Source organism: Garra rufa, chromosome 23 (genome assembly GCF_049309525.1).
Source record: "Garra rufa chromosome 23, GarRuf1.0, whole genome shotgun sequence".
Classification (NCBI taxonomy): domain Eukaryota; kingdom Metazoa; phylum Chordata; class Actinopteri; order Cypriniformes; family Cyprinidae; genus Garra; species Garra rufa.
Window position 1 is genome coordinate 9,616,383 of NC_133383.1, and position 20,089 is coordinate 9,636,471.

The 20,089-nt window shown below is 37.0% G+C and overlaps 1 protein-coding gene across 3 annotated transcripts in view; it reads left to right on the forward strand.

The window, feature by feature from the left end:
• The window catches only part of aak1b (AP2 associated kinase 1b), a 44,142-nt gene extending 28,244 nt beyond the window's left edge, over positions 1-15,898 (forward strand). For 2 of the 3 annotated variants that reach the window (XM_073829067.1, XM_073829068.1), the window contains 7 exons: positions 228-308; positions 741-800; positions 1,910-2,014; positions 2,572-2,673; positions 3,885-3,995; positions 4,697-4,801; positions 14,597-15,898. In XM_073829067.1, the coding sequence (XP_073685168.1) occupies positions 228-308; positions 741-800; positions 1,910-2,014; positions 2,572-2,673; positions 3,885-3,995; positions 4,697-4,801; positions 14,597-15,198 (1,166 nt within the window). In that variant the 3' untranslated portion in view covers positions 15,199-15,898. Of the gene's footprint in view, positions 1-227; positions 309-740; positions 801-1,909; positions 2,015-2,571; positions 2,674-3,884; positions 3,996-4,696; positions 4,802-5,693; positions 9,479-14,596 lie in introns of those variants that run through there. The other variant, XM_073829069.1, reaches the window with a different exon arrangement.
• Positions 15,899-20,089: the final 4,191 nt, after the last annotated feature.

Sequence of the window (20,089 nt, forward strand, 5' to 3'; positions counted from 1 at the left end):
TGGAGATTTTCAAATAGTTGTATCTTGGCCAAATATTGTCAGATAGCTTATTTATTCAGTTTTCAGATGATGTATAAATCTCAATTTTGAAAAACTGACACTTATGGTTTTGTGGTCCAGGGTCACATATATTTCACTAAATGTCATAATACGTATGTATGGTTGTGTGAAAAATGACATTTGAAATTGAAACCGTAAGTGTATTAAACTGTCTCTTCTTTTTGCAGAACCCATTGAACCTCTGATTTCCGTTACTGAGAGTCTTATTCCTGGACTGGAAGCTGCAGAACCTCCTCCTCCATCTTCTGGTCAGTGTACCATCACCCCTAAACTAGTGTTTCACTACTACATAAATTTAAGTGAATTGTATTCACTTAGCAAATATAAATCATTTTGTCTATATTGTAAAAGTACTATATGACCCTAATAGTGACATCCTGGCATCCTGTTTTGTGCTGTCAGTCTCTAGCGTTATTTCTGTACCATTCCTTGTACTGTATATTCCTGTTTCCTCTGTCACTGTTTGATGTCACATGTTCAGTACATCTGAGATAGTTGAACTGGTCACCAGACTCAGCAGGAGATTTCTATTAAGACGAATAAAGTCCAAACTGTTACCAGCATCCCCATTGAGCTGCTTGTCAGAGTGCTTCCTCAGTTAACACTGACGCTGTGCAGCACGTCCAGCACTTCTTGAACACTTTATTATTTCTATTTTCTGTTTCTCTGCTCTCATACAGTTGAAAGACCTGTTGACATTCTGGGCTTGGAACCGGGAGCTAGTTTGCTAGCTGTGCCAGGTAATCCATGCCAGCCTCACATGCCCTCTACGCACCTTAATGGTCATCACACCTGCTTCTTTTGCAAAAAAATACCCACGCTTTGAAATTTTGTGACACATAGTCTTTAGCCTTTTCTAGTAATTTTTGAAATAAAGATTTAATAATAAAGTAAAGAGCAAAGTAATTAAAAGCAATAGAACAAATGCAAATAAAACTAAATTTAAGTTATATAGAGCTGCTTGTGCTTTTTCAGATATCTTTTAACAGTCAAGTAAATATTCAGAAATTATAAAATGTAAATTATTGTCAATTGATATCATACAATAATACAAATTGGATGCTGATGACTGAAAAAATATTACAATTTAAAATGCTCAAATATAATGTGACCCTGGACCACAGAACCAGTCCTAAGAAGCACAGGTACATTTGTAGCAATAGTCAAAAATACATTGTATGGGTCAAAATTATCGGTTAGAGAAGTATATCATTTTTCATATCATTTTGTAAATTTCCTACCGTAAATGTATCAAAATAAAATTTTTGATTAGTAGTATGCATTGCTAAGAACTTCATTTGGACAACTTTAAAGGCGATTTTCTCAATATTTAGATATTTTTGCACCCTCAGATTTTCGCTTAGTTGTATCTCTGCCAATTATTGTTCTATCTTTGCAAACCATACATCAACGCAAAGCGTATTAATTCAACTTTCAGATGATGTATAAATCTCAATTTTAAAAAAAAACTGACCCTTATGACTGGTTTTGTGGTCCAGGGTCATATATTAGTTTTAATTTGATTTTCGTCACTGTTTTGCATTACCTCATCAGTACGTAGTACTTAGATAAACCATCCCTAATTTGAATGGTTTGTTTTGAATCTAAATAGGATATTCTTACATATACAGCTCTTTCACTTTTATATTGTGTTCACAGCCTGAATTGTACAATGTATAATTTACACCCATAAGCTGCTTATTTTTGTTTGTTAAAGTTACCTTTTTCTAATCTTTAGTCTGGCTTTCAACCCCTCCACTGTCCTTTCTCTTTCCTCTTAGTTTCTGCATGCCTACATTTTTGTGTTTATTCTGGCTAACACTCACTGTTTTCACTGGCTGACTTACAGAGAAGCTGATAGAGGGCCTGAAGTCTCCAGATACCTCCCTCATGCTGCCTGATCTGCTGTCCATGGCCGACCCCTTTGGTAGCTCCATAGATGACACTAGAGATGGTAACTTCTTTTGCTGTTTTGCTGTATGCTTGCTTCTTTCACAACAGCTTAACTAAACACTGTTCTTTTCCCTAAGACATATGACATTTTCACACATCAAATTTAATTTGATTTGTATAGACATTGTGACATCAACACACAAAAGGTTGAGACAACGGTTAGAGTAGTGTTATGGCATTGCATTAGTTGAAAAAGCCGTTGCTTAGTGTAGGGTCCCTGAAATAGTGTATATTAAAAAGATAAAGGGGGCCACGCACTGAACCCTGAGGTACACCTGTCTCCTTTCCAAGATACCTTGAAGGACCTAATTGTCATGTATTGCACAAAGCAGAGAAAGGAAGTTCTTATGATGTACTTTGCTGGAAAAAATAAAAGGAGGATCCAGTGAGTCGCTTTGTTAAAGAAACCACGCACAGTCCAGCAGACTAAAAAATGGCTGATTGGTTTTGAATGTGTTATGAAAGATAACCGTGATGTGTTTGATGATGTGATGAATAATTCACAATGTGGCATTGTCTGTCTGTCTTTGTACTTTCTCCACTCTCTCTTTCTCCCAGGCAAAACGGAAGTGTGTTTGGACTCTCTGATTCCTGGCTTGGAGCCCCCTCAGGCTCAGCTGCACCCTGTGGAGGCAGAACCAGTATCATCAGCACTGGCGGGTAAAAAAAAATGCATCAGAGACTGACAAGCTTCTACCTAGCATTGTAACACCCTATCAAATACTTTTTCTAAATCTACATCCAGTCTATATATTAAAACTTAAAGAAGTTGTTCACTTCTAGAACAAAAATTTACAGATGATGTACTCACCCCCTTGTCGTCCAAGATGTTCATGTGTTTCTTTCTTCAAGTGTAAAGAAATAGTTTTTTTTGAGGAAAATATTTCAGGATTTTTCTCCATGTAATGTACTTCTATAGTGCCCCAAGTTTGAACTTATAAAATGCAGTTTAAATGCGGCTTTAAAGATCCTCAAATGTTCGTCTTGTCTTGCTCTGCCTGTTTTTTCCAGTTCAAGACAGTTAGGGTATGTCGAAAAACTCCCATCTCATTTTCTCCCTCAACTTCAAAATCATTCTACATCGCTGTTTTACCCTATTTTGTAAGGGTGTTTGATGTTCTTTGCACGTTTACTTTGCAAACACTTGGTCAGTACTTCTGCAGCGACGTAAGATGATTTTGAAATGATTTTTTATGATCAGTTGAGGGAGAAAATGAGATGGGAGTTTTTTGACATACCCTAACTGTTTTGAACTGGGGAAAAAAAAAAAGAGTTTGAGGTTAAAAAGTATATAAATTGTAATTAAAATAAAACAAAAAATGATCGTTTAGATAAGAAACTATATCCTCGACTGGGGTCGTTTAGAGCCCTTTGAAGCCACATTTAAACTACATTTTGGAAGTTCAAACTCTGGACACCATAGAAGTCCACTATGTGGGGAAAAATCTTGCAATTTTTTCCTCAAAAAACACAATTTCTTATTGACTGAAGAAAGAAAGACATGAACATCTTGGATGACAAGGGGGTGAGAACATTAACTGTAATTTTTTGTAGAAAGAAGAAAAGGCGCTCAACTTTCTAACAGATGTTGAACACATGACTATCCACTATAATGCCTGTTTGGTGTCCATATGGTACAGTACAAAATTGTTTGACTCAGCAAACCTAAAAATACAGCAGAACTATTCCTTTTCTTTTAGAGTGCCAGGGAAAAAGTTCTAAATTATGACTTTATAGCACAAAAACCTTGGCTAAGACAAAAGATGAACCTCTGAAAATATAAATAACAAAGTATGACCCCCTGGTTTTTATGTAGTTAGCATTTTCATGTGACTCAATGTTTTCATATGTTTTTCCCCACTGTGCTGTAGACCCATTGATTGGAGAGGACTCCTTGCTGGACTGTTCTCTCCCCTCTGGCTCCGCCTCCTGTCTGGATGACTTTGCACCCGTTTCAGGAGCCCCCTCCCAGAATATACCAGGTACAACTAATCAATCTTGTTGTGCGACCTGGTGAGGCATGTAAAGAATTTTGGGGATAAAGCTGTACAGTTTATTTTATTACAATTAAAAATAGTTATTAAATGAGAAGTTCACTTCCAGAACAAAAATTTACACACAATTTACTGACCCCCTTGTCATCCATGTCTTTCCTCAGTTGTAAAGAAATTATGTTTCTTGAGTAAAACTTTTCAGGAATTTTCTCCATATAGTGGACTTTAGTGGTGCCCCCAAGTTTGAACTTCCAAAATGCAGTTTAAATGCAGCTTCAAATAAAAAAAAATAAAAATTCAAAAACAAGTTACACAGACCTAGACAAGACAAGCATTTAAGGTTAAAATTATAAGTATATAAATTGCCAATTTGTTTTGAAAATGACATTGTTTCACTAGATAAGACCCTTCTTCATCGACTGGAATTGTGTAGAGCCCTTTGAAGCTGCATTTAAACTGCATTTTGAAAGTTCAAACCTGCATTTTGTTCTGGAAGTGAACTTAACATAATATATGAACTTCATAACATTTGTTTAGCTTTGGTATGAAAGTGTATGCCAAGATGTCAGGGGTTGACATCATGCTAACAGTGCTGTATTTTTCTCACCCTCTGTATATCTCCCTGCCACCACCCTCTTAAATCTTTTACCCTTAAACTATCATTTCCCCCAACCCTCATCAATTCTCAGCTGCAGACCCCTGTTTGATCTCAGGCTTTGAGCCTCCCAGCGCTGAGACAGCCAATGAAGATGAATTTGACCCCATACCAGTCCTGGTCTCCAAAAACTCCCAAGGTAAGCTTTGAGGAACCAAATCTTTTCTTCTGAGAACAAATGGGAAATGTGTTTCTTACTCTCATTATAATGAAAACAAGCAGTTAGTTCACATATACATATGTGAGAACCGTATATGTTGATTTTTTTTTTTGGCAGTTTTGGCTGTCTTGTTTGAGGGAGATGAGTTTTGCACACTTATGACTAGGGATGGGAATCATACCTAGTTCCTCCAGTTCCATTAACTATTCTTAAAGGATTATTAAAGGATTCTGAATTAAAATTTCCTGATAATTTACTCACCCCCATGTCATCCAAGATGTTCATGTCTTTTTTCACTTGCAAAGAACTTAGATGTTTGAGGAAAACATTCCAGGATTTTTCTCCATATAGTGGACTTCAGTGGTGGCCAATGGGTTGAAAGTCCAAATTGTAGTTTCAATGGAGCTTCAAAGGGCTCTACTCGATCCCAGGCAAGGAATAAGGGTCTTACCTTGAGAAATGATCGGTCATTTTCTAAAAACAATAAAATGCTAAAAATGTATATACTTTTTAACCACAAATGCACATCTAATACTAAATTAAGCCTTCAGTTACCAAAAATTTAATTGATTCTCCTAATAATTATTTATTAAGCTCACATGTGTGTGTTTTGTGAAGTCTTTAAAAGAAAATACTGTCCTATAATTCCTTTATAGTTTATTTGAAAAAAATAAGTTCCCAAATTGATTCCCAACCCTATGCATGACCTCTCGTAACAGTCTCTCTTGACTTTTCGTGAGCGTTTACTTACCTGTGTGTCTCTCTCTCCCTTTCTCCTCTGCTGCCCCCTTTTTCGGTCTCTCCTTGTCTTAATCTGGCTGCCCTCCCTTTCCTCCGCCTCTAACCTTCCTGTCCATCTGGCCTCTTTTAGGAGGTCACTCTCGCAGTAACAGTGGCAGCTCTGAATCCAGCCTGCCCAACCTGGCCCGTTCCCTGCTGCTGGTGGACCAGCTCATCGACCTCTAAACCGTACCGATAATTCCTGCTGTGCTGAAGATGACGCCAGCCGCTGTAGTCTTCTGCCTTCAACCATGAATCCCTCCCGCTATCCTTTGTCCTGTCCTCCACCCTCTTTCACGGTCCATTTCCCTTTTTTAATCAGTTCTTCATCTTTCCGTGGCTTCAGTTTCTTCCTGTTCATCACATCTTACGTTTTATGTTCTTTCCCTGCCGCTGTTGTCCATCAGTCCACATCATCACCATCATCGCTCATTTGATTTTGACCTACTCAGCTTTCCTGCCCTGCACCATGACATTTTCCTCTCTTGAGTTTATGTTCAGCTTTTTTCATTCCAGTCTGGTGCGACCTTTTTCTACAGGCTCAAAATCCGGTTTCCGCTGGCATCCATATCCGTGCTTCCTTTGGACACGCATACATGACCGTCACACATTTCATCTGCCTCGCAGTCAAGAGTGCAAAAGCGTTCTTCTCTTCAGTCTTTAGCGGTGTCTTGAGTGGCACTCAGGAAGCTTGTCTCCAGATTAAACACACATGGGTTTTAGACTCAGGCAGTCGGCTCCTTCCAGACAGAAATTAAAGTACAAAGCGAACCAAATGTTTACAGACAGGAAAATTTTCGCTGTATGTTTACAGACCGGCAGGTAGGCAAGCACAGCTTGTGAGTTTATCTTCACCCAGACTGACCGCAGGGTACGAACGGATCCTTAAACTTCATGTAGTCATTTTAAAACTTCAAAACCGACTAGGAGCTCCTCATTGCCATCCGTGGTACTCGTTCACCATCTCATGACTTCCATACCACCATTTCTCTATTTCTTTGTAAATAGCTCTATTGATGTTGTACGTTGACTCGAAACAATGTAAATTGTTGTATATCTGCAGTATCCGACTCTCCCGTCCCTCAAAAGTGATTCGTTCCTCCTGTGTATAAAGCATCTGGTCCAAATGCTCCATCAGAGCGATTCCTTCTGAGATCCCAGTCTTACCCCATAGTATACATTATGAGATAATTTAAAAGAAATATTTCATATACAGTTAAGATTATATGTGAATATGAATAGAGTGTTAGAGAATGAATGTATGAATCGAGTATCCATATATAAATGCAGATATGTGTATATGAAACCTATTTAAGAGGAAACTTTATCTCTTTGTTCTGTGTGTTGAGACGTGTTTGCGAATGTAAATTGTCGGTTTCATCTTCTAACGGCCAGATCGTCATTGCTGAACAAAGTCGATTAAGAAAAGAGGACAATCTTGAAGCACCCCGATACGGTTTTGACGCCATTTGTGAGCAAATCGACTGGGTTTGTTTTCGGTTTTCGCTGCCTTTAATTCTCAGACATTTATCGTCAACAAAAACAGCTTGTAGTCTTCAAGGAAATGCTCTACAATCCTCAACGCTGTACGTTACTTGTACAATTCATCCTCGAAACTACCGCCCGATGCCATGCTTTCTTGCACAGTTCTCGTGAATCAAACACATATCGAAGCATGGCAGTGTTTATGAAAATGAAGTTAAGACATGTCTGTGGCCAATCTTCATATCAGTACTGTACGTATGTATGTGCGTGTATGTGTGGACGTGAGGTAAATAAATAGCTAGTCTTAGTTGTTGAAAGTGGTGAGGTCGTTCTGTCTTTGACATGGTTTATCTGCTTCATTCGGACAGCTGGACCCGCAGCAGGCACCTCTGTTTCAAGCACAGGTTCTCTTTTCATTCACTGAGAGTCATTCGATATTGAAGAGCATGGAAAATGCTGGCTTTAATGTTGTACAATATTAGCAGAATCCCAATCAGTGACTGACATGCTATAGAATCGAAAGTTCTTTAATCAGACACAAAAAATCAGCAATGCCATTGAAATGAGGTAGTGGTTGTCATTTAACACGAGCAACTACAGTAGGGCCGGGTAGTCTCATAGATGTTTTGCTGTTTACATAACTATTTACATAACTTCATATGTTTTTGCACGGCTATAAAATATGAACTACTTTTCCCATGCTGTCAAATTGGACGTATGTGATCAGAAAAGCTGTAACGTCATGTTTTCTGTTTATTTCTGTTTCTTGTTTTTTAACACATCTTACATAAGATTAAGGTTATTTGATATACCCCAGACCTTTGAATATCAATACAAATATTCTTTAACAATTTATTGCATCTTAAAATACATACACATCCAAAAATTTGGGATCAGTAAGATGTTTAATGCTTTTTAAAGGAGACTTTTCTGCTCATCAAGGCTGCGTTTATTTAAATAAAATTGTGTATTGTTAATGCAATGTTTTTCTGTTTTATATACTTAAATCGAATTTATTCCTGTGATGCAAAGCTGAATTTTCAGCATCATTACTCCAGTATTTACTGTCACATGATCCTTCAGAAATCATTCTAATATGCAGATTTATTATCAGTGTTGAAAACAGTTGTGCTGCTTAATATTTTTTTTTTTTTTGGAACCTGATACTTTTTTCAGGATTCTTTGATAAATAAAATATTACAAACGACAGCATTTATTTAAAATAGAAAACTGTGTTTAAAACACCTTGTTTAAAGTTTGAGGTCAGTAAATTGTTCCTTTCTTTCTCTCTTTGAAAGAAATTAATACTTGTATTCAGCAAGGATATGTTAAAATGATGTAAGGACTTGTATTGTTAGAAAAGATTTCTATTTTGAATAAATGCTTCTTTTTAACATTTTATTAATCAAAGAATCCTGAAAAAAGTATTACAGGTTCCAAAAAAATATTAAGCAGCACAACTCTTTCCAACATTGATAATAAAAGTAATAAATCAGTATATTAGAGTGATTTCTGAAGGATCATGTGACACTGAAGACTGGAGTAATGGATGATGAAAATTCAGCTTTGCATCACGGAAATAAATTATATTTTAAAGTATTTTAAGATAAACTTTTAAATTGAAATAAAATGTTATTTTTGATTAAATAAATGGAACTTTGATGAGCACAAGAGACCTTTGTAAAAAAAAAAAAAAACATAAAAAATCCTACCGATCCCAAACTTTTTTTTTTTTTGTAGCTAATTAATATACTGTGACATATACATTACCATGATATCAAATTTTTTTTTGTTATACTGCCCACACCCAAAAAGTTCTGTAGTGAAACCAAAAAACAGTAGGACAAAAAAATCTGACCTTTAAGCTCATGTTGCCATGAAAGCTTGGGAAGTTTTACAAGGCATTTTGTTATGTTGAAGGCTTTTGGTAAAAAAAAAAACAAGAGCACTGCACGTCAGCGATCCTCTTGCGGAGGAAAAGAGATGCTGCTAGGGCTCCATTACTGATATTTGTTGTTGGCAGTGTCGATTATGAGATCGTTCTATATCCTCGCCTCTCCTTTGTACAGCCGTTCGCAGACTCTCATGTTAACCTATGCAATCCTAATGCTTCATCTTGTAGTTCTCAGTAGAGGTCTTTGCCCCGCGGGTAGTGTTTGACTTGTGTTGTTGTGCAAAAATCAAAGATTCCTTTTATGTGCTGTTTTCGTTCAGAGAAAAACAATATTTATGACCATGTTTATCCCCAGAGTTGGAACCTCATTGGTCTCTGTAGCAAACACCCTCAGCCCAGTGTTAGAACAGTGATGGGTTCATGTGCACCTTCTATTTTTGTGAAAACCAATAAACAAAGAAAGGGGTGTTAAATAAACATGTAAATGTGAATGTAAATTGTGCCGGTGTTCATTATTTGTCTGCTCAAACAGCACACTTAACAGCCTAATAATATTAATAATGTAATCCAATATATAAATATTAAATGTTTCTCTGACCGGAGCTTAAAGGTTGTATCAGCGATTTCTAGCCTGAAACATAAAGTGTCAAATTCAGCTGAGCTTTCTTCACGATCCGCTCGCTGCCTGCCCCATAAATTGTCTGTGAAAAAACCGCGTCTCTCTGGTCAGCCTAGGGTCCGAGATATGCCAAAAAAAACAATCGGCACTACCAACCTTTCCACAGATAAACAAACAGTGTTCCAACCAATCAGCGTCAGGGGTTTGGTGTTGTGGACTTTCGCTCCGCCTCCCTCACATCCCTGCACCAGTAGGAAAGTCCACAACACCAAACCCCTGATGCTGATTGGTTGGAACACTGTTTGTTTATCTGTGGAAAGGTTGGTAGTGCCGATTGTTTTTTTTTGGCATATTTCGGACCCTAGGCTGACCAGAGAGACGCGGTTTTTTCACCGATAATTTATGGGGCAGGCAGCGAGCGGATCGTGAAGAAAGGTCAGCTGAAATTGACACTTTGTTTTAGGCTAGAAATCGCTGATACAACCTTTAAAGGGATAGTTCACCCAAAAATGAAAATTCTGTCATTGATTACTCACCCTCATGTCGTTCCAAACTATAGGACCTTTGTTCATCATTGGAACACAAATTAAGACATTTTTTCAAATCCAAGAGCTTTCTGGCTCTCCATAGACAGTAACGCAACTACCACATTCAAGGCCCAGAAAGATAGTAAGGACATTGTTAAAATAGTCCATGTGACGTCTGTGGTTCAACCGTAATTTAATAAAGCTATGCAAATACTTTTTGTGCACAAAGAAAGCAAAAATAACAATGTCCTTACTACCTTTCTGGGCCTTAAATGTGGTTGTTCCGTTGCTGTCTATGCATAGTCAGAAAGCTCGGATTTCTCGGATTATCTTAATTTGTCTTCTGAAGATGAACGAAGGTAATAAGGGTGAGTAATTAATAACAGAATTTTAATTTTTGGGTGAACTATCCCTTTAATTATCGCGAGCTGTTTTAACAAAAGCAATTGAATTATTAAAAAAACAAACAAAAAAAACATCTTAACCACAATTGTTAAAACAATTTTAAACACTTTACATTTTTTAAACATATTTAAAAAGTCCAAACACACTTTTTTCCTGATTCACATGGTGATACTGAGGCCTCTCTGTTTGTTTCTGTTAAATAGTTTTCTCTTATTCTTATCACATTACAATATTTAGCTGCAGGTCTGGCTGACGTAGCTGTGTCTTCTAGAGGTAAGATTTTCTCGTTTATGTTGTGGCCATTGTCTGTCTCGTCTCTCTCTTCCTTCTGTCATTTGAGTATTTGTTTTTGTAAGAGTATCATCATTGACCAATGGTTCACTAAAAATAAAAAATAAAATTGACTTGCCGCTGTAAGACTGCGGTGGGAAAAATGCATCATATTGGCCTCCATTTGAGACATAAATGTGTGATTGGAAATAATGATACGTTGCCTATTTGATAGGACAGCCAAGGATGTTGCATAATGACATTTAGATAAAATAAATAGACTGCCAGACACAGAAAGCCAGTTAACTTAAGTTAATCAATTCTGAAGCCTGCAGAATCACAAAAAAGACATAAGCATCAGCCTTTCTTTGTTTTAGGGTGCATCCTACAAAACGTCTTTGAGGAGCGCCTTTATACTTTTTCCTGGTTCATTGACCTAGTTCTACTTTTCATAAACCAAACGGCATTCTCTTTCAAACAGTGTTTCACAAGCCTGTGCAGCCAAACTTGCCAGGATGCCTGTAGGTATTTTGCCATTTAGGAGATTTTATGGAGTTTCATTCCATTAAATTGTGTTGACTTTAAAGGAGCTCTTAAAGCAAGTGAGTTCATGAATAAATGAGAGCTTTGGAGCAAAAGAAGCCTAATTTGGTATTGTGCTTCAGGCCGTGCATTTCCTGCTAGCATTGTATAACACAAAAACGTCCGCCTTCGTTCAAAAACAGGTGTGATTATCTACACTTTTTTAAAAATGATTGTGCAAGCAGTTTCTGATTCTGTATTCAAGTGACTGCTTTTGTTATTGGCTAATCTCTTTGCATGTGAAATGCATAACATCCTGAATAGACGATAAATATGATTTTTTTTTTTTTTTTTTTTTTTTTTTTTACAATGGTCTTGTTGGACCAGTGATAGAGGTTTTGTACAAAACGGTTGTAATTTTAACAGTGAAAGACTAATGCTACATTAAAAACCTGGTAATTGGTGAACTGTTCCCTTACTCTATACAGTGAAAATTGTAGCGGATCTAATTTAAAGGGATAGTTTACCGAACAATTAAAATTTTGTCACTACTTACCCTTATGTCGTTCCAAACCTGTAAGACCTTTGTTCATTTTCGAAACACAAGTTAAGATATTTTTGATGAAATCTGAGAGATTTTTGACCCTGCATAAAGAGCAATGCAACTAACACATTCAAAGAAGGTTCAGAAATGAAGGACAATTGTTAAAATCATAGTAAAATCTAAGAGAAAAAAAAAACTAAAATAATGACTGCATGACAGATGGAGGCATCAGTGTGGTCACTTGGTCTCCTTGCTGTTTTTCCCCCGACACATTCATAATTATTATATCTGCCGGTGCACTGTGGCAAGCTTTTTTTTTTTTTTTTAAGCATTTATTAGACTATATGTAGGAGATTAAATGTTCATTATTATGATTTATACAACAGTTATTTCAGGTTCTCGAATCTGATTGGCTGATAGGAGTGCGATATAAGAGTGATATCAGAACTCCAACAGCGGTTTCACGGTTTGTAATCAGATCACTCCGCTTGCGGTACTTCCTACAGCAAGTGTCATGGCTGACGTCAAATCCAGTATCATTTTATAAATATGACTGTTTTTGTGTCATGGAATGTAGTTTTAAGAGGTTTTCAGGCGAGAATGTATTTGTTTGTAGTTCACATATGCAGTTTGTTAATAAAGATGACTATTTGAACATTTGCGTCTACATTTTCGGACATGATAGCTATGTCAGCGGCCGTTCTGCACTCATGAACCTGCACGAAAGTGCCTCACCTCGACCAGATCTTCTGGAATGTAGGGTTAGATGTCTCTATAGTGGTTAAACATGAGATATAATTTGTTTTGAATGAATCTAACTGGCAGTCTTTGGTCTCATTAAACTGTTGTTTGTTCCAGAGCAAATAGTTTTGGCAAAATCTCGTCATGTTTATGTAAATTCAGTGCTGTATATGAGAGCGCTGCCTTTGTACGTTTGACTGAATTGCCTAGCAACTTTTATGATGGCTGTTGTTGTTTATTAAATATTATTATTCAATAAATAATAGTAGTATTTAAAAGTGTTTAGTATTCTGTTTAGTATGTTTTCGTGATGGTGATTTTAGTTACATTGTTCCGCCCTTAGATGGTGACAACTGTTTTTTGAATCAACAGTAAAGACTTTTATACTGAAATATTAGAATGGAAGTTATTTTTAGTTTCAACAACAGCTTGACGCAGCTAACAAATGCATTGAGGAGCACTGTCATTACCCTTAACAGATGATATTAAGGATATGATATGACAAAGAAAACACTTTCCTCAGCAGACATTCAAACTAATTCGTGAATATGGGATTGATCTGAAGAAATCCAGGTAAAATCCACGATCGTTCAGACCATCTCTCTCTCATAAAACTCTACATAATACAGTGAGCTTTAAATACAGTAATAGACTAAGTTTTCAGTGAAGCAACTCAACGTTTATTCATTACTAGTTCTAAAATGACTTTTTAGAAATTAGTAACGGAGGCTTGGGCTTAGCTGTTAAACTGTCAAACTGAGATCTGAATCTGTCGCAGGAGGAAGTTCTGCACAAAAGAGGGTTTTTAAGACACTTTCTGGTTGTTTTGTATTTACACACTTATGCTGTCGAACTGTTGTATAAACGCAATATCAGACCTGTTGCTGAATCACAGCAGTGCCGATATACAGCAATATCTCACGTCTACAAGTGTGATATTGCTTATTTATATGGTTTATTAATAAACTTGACTAATACTAGTCAACCAGAAAAATCTTTAGTCAAGGGCAGCCCTACACTCTTAAAAATAAAGGTGTTTCACATTGCCATAGAAGAAACTTTTTTGTTTAAATGGTTTCATAAAGAACCTTTAACACCTGAAGAACCTTTCTGTTTCACAAAAGGTTCTTTAAATTATAAAAAGGTAAGAAAGAGATTGTTCTTTAGGAAACCTTTGACTGAAGGGTTCTCTGTGGAACTAAAAATGTTTCTTCTATGGCATCGCTGTGAAGAACCCTTTAAGGGGCCGTTCACATGAAGCGTCTTTTGCGCGCGCAAGTTCGTTATTTCAAATGGAGACGCGCGGCTTGCGCGCGCATATTGGAAGCGACGCGGTGCGACGCGCTCGTTTTTTCCAGGCGCGTCCGCGCCGCATCGATTTAAAAACATCTCAACTTTTCAGAATGTTGCAAGCGCACCGGAGGTCATGTGACATGAACTAACCAATCAGCTTCCTCACGTTTTTCCGTTACATTGAAACCTCTGTAGAAACATGGAGGAGCAGCTCATCATTGTGGTCCAGGGATTTCCTGAACTTTATGATTTGTCAAGCCCCCATTATTTTGACGCTAATAGAAGAAACAATGCATGGAGACGCATAGGCTTGGAGCTAGAGCGCAGCTGATGGTTGCTTAGAAACAGCAGACGCTTCCGGAGCGCAAGCGCCCGAGCGCTTTGTTGATAAGGAAGAAAGCGGCGCGCCTGGCGTTTTCCACGCGTTTTTAGGCGCGACATGTGAACGGCCCCTAAAGCACCTTTATTTTTAAGAGTCTAGTCCTTACTACCTTTCTCGGCCTTGACCTAAACAAAAGTCTTACGGTTTTGGAACGACATGAGGAATAAATGACACATTTTTATTTTATTTTTTTCATTTTTATGTGAACTGTCCCTTTAAGCATATTAAAAACACCAGACAGACATGTAAACAACATTAAAAACCTCATCGCCCCAGGGAGTCTTAAACTTATGTGATTATTCTCTTTTGCAGATGATCCGCCTAACGTCAACGGCTATGATTCTTCATCAGGAGCCACTAACATCCAGAGCTCAGAGGTTCATGTGGAAGAGGACGAGGTTCTGCACATGTGCAGTGGCTCAAAACTTCTCTTGCTGGATTCCAAACTCCTCAACACTACGTCTCTCAAACTCTCGCCGTCATCCTCCCCAGACGTCTTCTCAAATGCCCCATTCCCTGGATGTGGACGAGACGGTAGGGACATCTTCACCGGTGCTCCATTTCCCCAAGTTCAACGCGCCCATCCACAACCTGACATCTTCCTCCAGGCCCCATTTTTCAGGAGGAATGATCTGTCTGGACCGCAACATCTAATAAGCTGCACGAATGGCAATGAGTCCATCCTGCCTCATCCACCTGTTCATAGTCAAATCCGGTTTCCACTTTGCGTAGAGGCTCCGATGCCCCAGCAGCCCATTGCCGCACACCGTGTGGTCTCCAGCGTGGGCCAGCAGGCGGCTGTGAGCTCAGTCCCCGTTGGGCCGCTTCACTCCTGGACGGTAGGTGTTCGAGCAGTGATGGACCCCTTCCTGGCAGCTCCCTTCCAACCTCGGGGCCCACTGGGAAAGCCTTAATGTTTGAGAACATTGCAAGTACCCCAACCTGCCATCCCAGTGCTAGATGCATCTGTGATGGAAGCAAATCTGGTGTAGTCTATCATGAGACGACTACCTCAGTCCGCAGCACTTTAGCTCAGCTTCACTACGATGTTCTTCCTCAGTGCATCGCTCCACTAGACATGTAGTGAGCGATTTCATCTTTTGATTATGATATACAAGTCTATAATCTGCATATATCCATCCAATTTCTTTTTGTAACTGTTTATATGTTATACGCTTTTTTATATCATACATAGTATTAAAAAGGATGTAAAATGTGAAAATGAAGGAAGTTTGTTACTCTCGGTTTACTAGGTTTACAAGGAGCAGCTGATGGGACTATTCAAGTACTAACTACCTTTTTCGAGTCTCAAAGCTGGAAGAATTTCCAGAATCTGGTGGCAGAATTGTGTTGAGGCATTATGACAGGTAAAAATGGCTGGACAATCATGTTTCTTTGCTGTTCATGTTGAACCCAAGGTACTGTAGGCGTTCCTAAGCTGGACTGGAATGGACTGTAAGTAACTGACGGTCACATCCACACCATCTAATACAGTGAATCCATTGAAGCACTTTTACGATTTGTAATTGTGGATATAGTAGTTTTGCTATATAACAATCTGCTGTATATTTACTGTATATTCCTTATATGATAAATCCTTTCTGTTAAATTGTGTCATGTTTGACTGTTCCTTCATAACTTAATCATCTTTTTTTGAACACCTGCAGAACTTACAGGCTGAATGTGTATTATTTTTTTTCAGGGGTTGAAGCATGTAGCGCAATGTTGTCTAAAATGATTGGAACAGTATTTTCACCAGCTAAAAAATGGTTTTAAGTCAGTTATTTCTATCTTTTGCAGTAATGTGTCAGTAGGAAATATCAGTTTACACTTCCAAACATTCATTTAGCCATTAATTGTAATAATCCAGTGAGGTTTTTGTTTGCACAAGGAGTCTGACAACAGCCAGTGCTCCAGAGATCTGATCTCATCATCATCCAGTCTGTCTGGATGATGATGGATTATTACAATTAATGGCTAAATGAATGTTTGGAAACTGGAAACTGATATTTCCTACTACAGCAAAAGATAGAAATAACTGACTTAAAACATTTTTAGCTGGTGAAAATACTAGTGTTCTAATAATTTTGGCCACCACTGTAAAAGTGATTGGGCAGACTAAACAGTATGGTGCTCATAACTGTTAAACCTTTTATATTCTCTTATATCATAGGAATCCTTGGCTCAAGGCAAACAAATCGCATGTGTCTGAGTCGATCGTCGCATGGTAAAATTTTCAGCTATTTTGGATTTTTAGATTTGAACTTTTTTCACCAGATCAGAACCAAACCAGTGAATATCAACAATTATCGAAAGAAAAGTTGAGTTTTTGACTCAAAGTCCCGAAAGCGATGCCAAACCATTTAAGAGGCAGGGCTAATTTTCTAAAATGCCTATAACTTTTGAACAGAATGAGATATTTACACTAGGGTTGTGTACTGCCGCTTTGTAGTATACACATCTAGAGTATGTGTGATCATGAATCCAAAACCGTTTTTAATGCCCCACATATTAAAGTAGTTCACTTGCAGAACAAAAATGTACAGATAATGTACTCACCCCCTTGTCATCCAAGATGTTTCTTCAGTTGTAAAGAAAGTGTTTTTTGAGGAAAACATTTCAGGATTTCTCTCCATATAGTGGACTTCTATGGTGCCCCTCAGTTTGAACTTCCAAAATCAGGGTTTCCGCGGGGTCTTAAAAAGTCTAAAATTTAAAAATCAAAATTTTAGGCCTTAAAAAGTCTTAAATTCGCTGTTCTAGGTCTTAAATAATTTTACACAGGTCTTATTTTTCCGATGTCCATGTAACGCTACCTCTAATGCTCATCTAAATTCTCTTTCTGTTGTTTCCGTGGTGTTGTAGTTCTTTATTTCACTATTCCAAATATAATTTGCTGAATTTAAACTACAAATGAGACCAGCATGCAATAGCCAATCAGCTTTCTGTTATTGGCGCGAGTCTCTCTCGGATTGTACAGCAGAAGTCAAATGGATTTAATTTTTTAGCTATGAAGAAGTGCAAGTTTAGCGATACTGGGCTTGGAAAAACTGAATATAGGGCTTGGCTAAGGCCAGTTGCTAACAACTGTAGATTTTTTTTCTCCCTCTGTGGAAGTTACTGCGTCTTCAGACAGAATCGCAGTATTTATATAACATTTCTAATATATATATTTATAAATCAATAAATGTATTTACATATTAATCTCACTTTTAATTTTGCAGTGTAAATTATGTAATCTCACTGCTAACAGACATTTAGAATTTATTGATAAATTCATAAAATAAATTTCAAAGGTACGCATACATTTCAAAAGTAAAAAAAAAAAATCGCTTCAGAATTTTTTTTTTTTACATCAGATATTTCTAGTGGTACTTTTATGGGGATATTTTGTGTGGAATAGTATCTGCTGATATGGAAAGTTCACTGTATATCGTAGTAATAAATTTAATTTATGACAGCCATGAAATTTTGTTTACTTTTTACATTAAACACATTAAATATCACATATGCATGTAATATAATATCTATTTCCATTACAGGTTTAGGTCTTAAATTTCATATAAGGTGGTATTAAAAAGGTCTTAAAAAGTCTTAAATTTCACTTGTTCATATCTGCAGAAACCCTGAAAATGCAGTTTAAATGCAGCTTTAAAGGGCTTATCCAGCGCAACGATCGTTTATTTTCAAATTTTTTTACAATTTATATTCTTTTTAACCTCCCATGCTTGTATAGCTCTGTGTGAACTTTGTGTATTCCAGTTGAATACGGTTAGAGTATGTTTAAAAACAAAATTTATCTTTCTCAACTTTAAAATCGTCCTACGTTGGTGTTTATTTTCTATATTGCATTGCATTGTTCTGGATGGGAACTACTCCTTTAATAGTAGCTCCTTTAGGGGTTCTGTAAGACATTACATTTCCTGTCAGAACACAATATTCGGATTTGGGCACATCTCCACTGTGAAACCCAAATAAATGTTTAATGAATGTTTTATAGTATGACAAAAACCTAAAAATGGCTATAACAACACAAACGGTTCTCCAATTGACATGAAAATTGTTGTCTGTCTCTGAAGTGTCACTACTGTCTATTAGGACATTTGTGACTCTCAAAAAACATGGCCGTCATTGGACAGTGAAGTTGAAGACAATGAGGCCGATCGGAACGAAACTCGATGGGCCTGTTTGACTTACGGCTCTCAATATCTGCCACCAGGGCGATGTCGCATTTTTTAGGTGTTTAAATGATTGTATATGGTTGTGATTTTTCCAACATGCACATAATATTCATATGATATTTGTCATAGTTTGCCACTTAATTTGTACAGTGGCACCAGATTTAACAATTACGTCACATTATGATTAGAGTTAGACTTCCAGTAAGTATTTTGTTTGTTCAGAGTGTTTGCGTGGATGTGTTCTATTAGCATAAAAGCAACAAAAGGTCTTCAGGAGGAATCACTTAATCTGATGAAACTTTTCTAATTTCATCAGAATTTTTTATTACTATTATTATTTCACTTTGCTAGTTTATTGATGCGGTCTTCTGTGCTCAACAACATAAAAAGAGCCACATCTATTAAAAAATGGTTTTGTTCATCCTTTGCTAAACAGAGAAAATATGTGACCCTGGACCACAAAACCAGTCATAAGGTAAAATTTTACAAAACTGAGATTTATACATCATATGAAAGCTCAATAAATAAGCTTTCTATTGATGCATAGTTTGTTAGGATAGAACAATATTTGACCGAGATACATCTATTTGAAAATCAGGAATCTGAGGGTGCAAAAAATCAAAATACTGAGAAAATCATCTTTAAAGTTGTCCAAATTAGGTTCTTAACAATGCATTTTACAAATCAAAAATTACATTTTGACATATTTACAGTAGGAATTTTACAAAAATCTTTACCCAAAAATTTTACTTCATGGAACATGATCTTTACTTAATTTCCTAATTATTTTTGGCATAAAAGAAAAATCAAAAATTTTGACCCATGCAATGTATTTTTGGCTATTGCTACAAATATACCCCAGCGACTTAAGACTGGTTTTGTGGTCCAGGGTCACATATTTGGATTTAAAAGCTTAAAGCTAAGTTTCCACACAATGTTAATAGGCCTTAAGAAAACTAAGGTTCACCTGAGGTTTTAGTACCAGCAGCTCTTTTTATTAAACGTCCTTGACATAAAAGCTGTGAATGCACATTTGATCTGTCTTTGATAAATCACAGGACATATGGAGTACTGGCTTGAAATAACACTAAGCCATTAAGCAGCGCGGAGGTATTAAAATAAGAGCCAATAGGCTGCTATTAACCGTCTCCAGCTAAAAACTGCTGGTAGATTCCACTGCTGTTTTAGAGCTCAAGAACTTCTTAAGTTCTGCACATCTTTTGAAGTAGAGTGAATGGGATTCTAAAACAGAACACCAGCATGAGCTGCCTACAGTGATTTCATATATTTACCTTCACCCTTAATTCAGTTCTTGAAAACACCAGAGAAAACTGAAACATCAAAATAAGTTGCTTTTAATGCTAGAAGCCTTTAAACGCCCACTCTCAGCATTTGAAGGCAGAACGGCAGTGTATTTCTCTGATTTATGTAATGTCTCATTAGTATATTTTTCTGTCCATAGCACTTCTGTTAATACCGTGGTTCCAGACAGTGCAGATAAGACAAGGATAAGTGCTTCATGTCTCCAGAAGTCAGTTTTTAGTGTGTATTTCTGTGAATACACACATTTATTTGTAATGAAAAACCTTGACTTGCCTTGAACTAAGGTTCATAAAAGATAGTT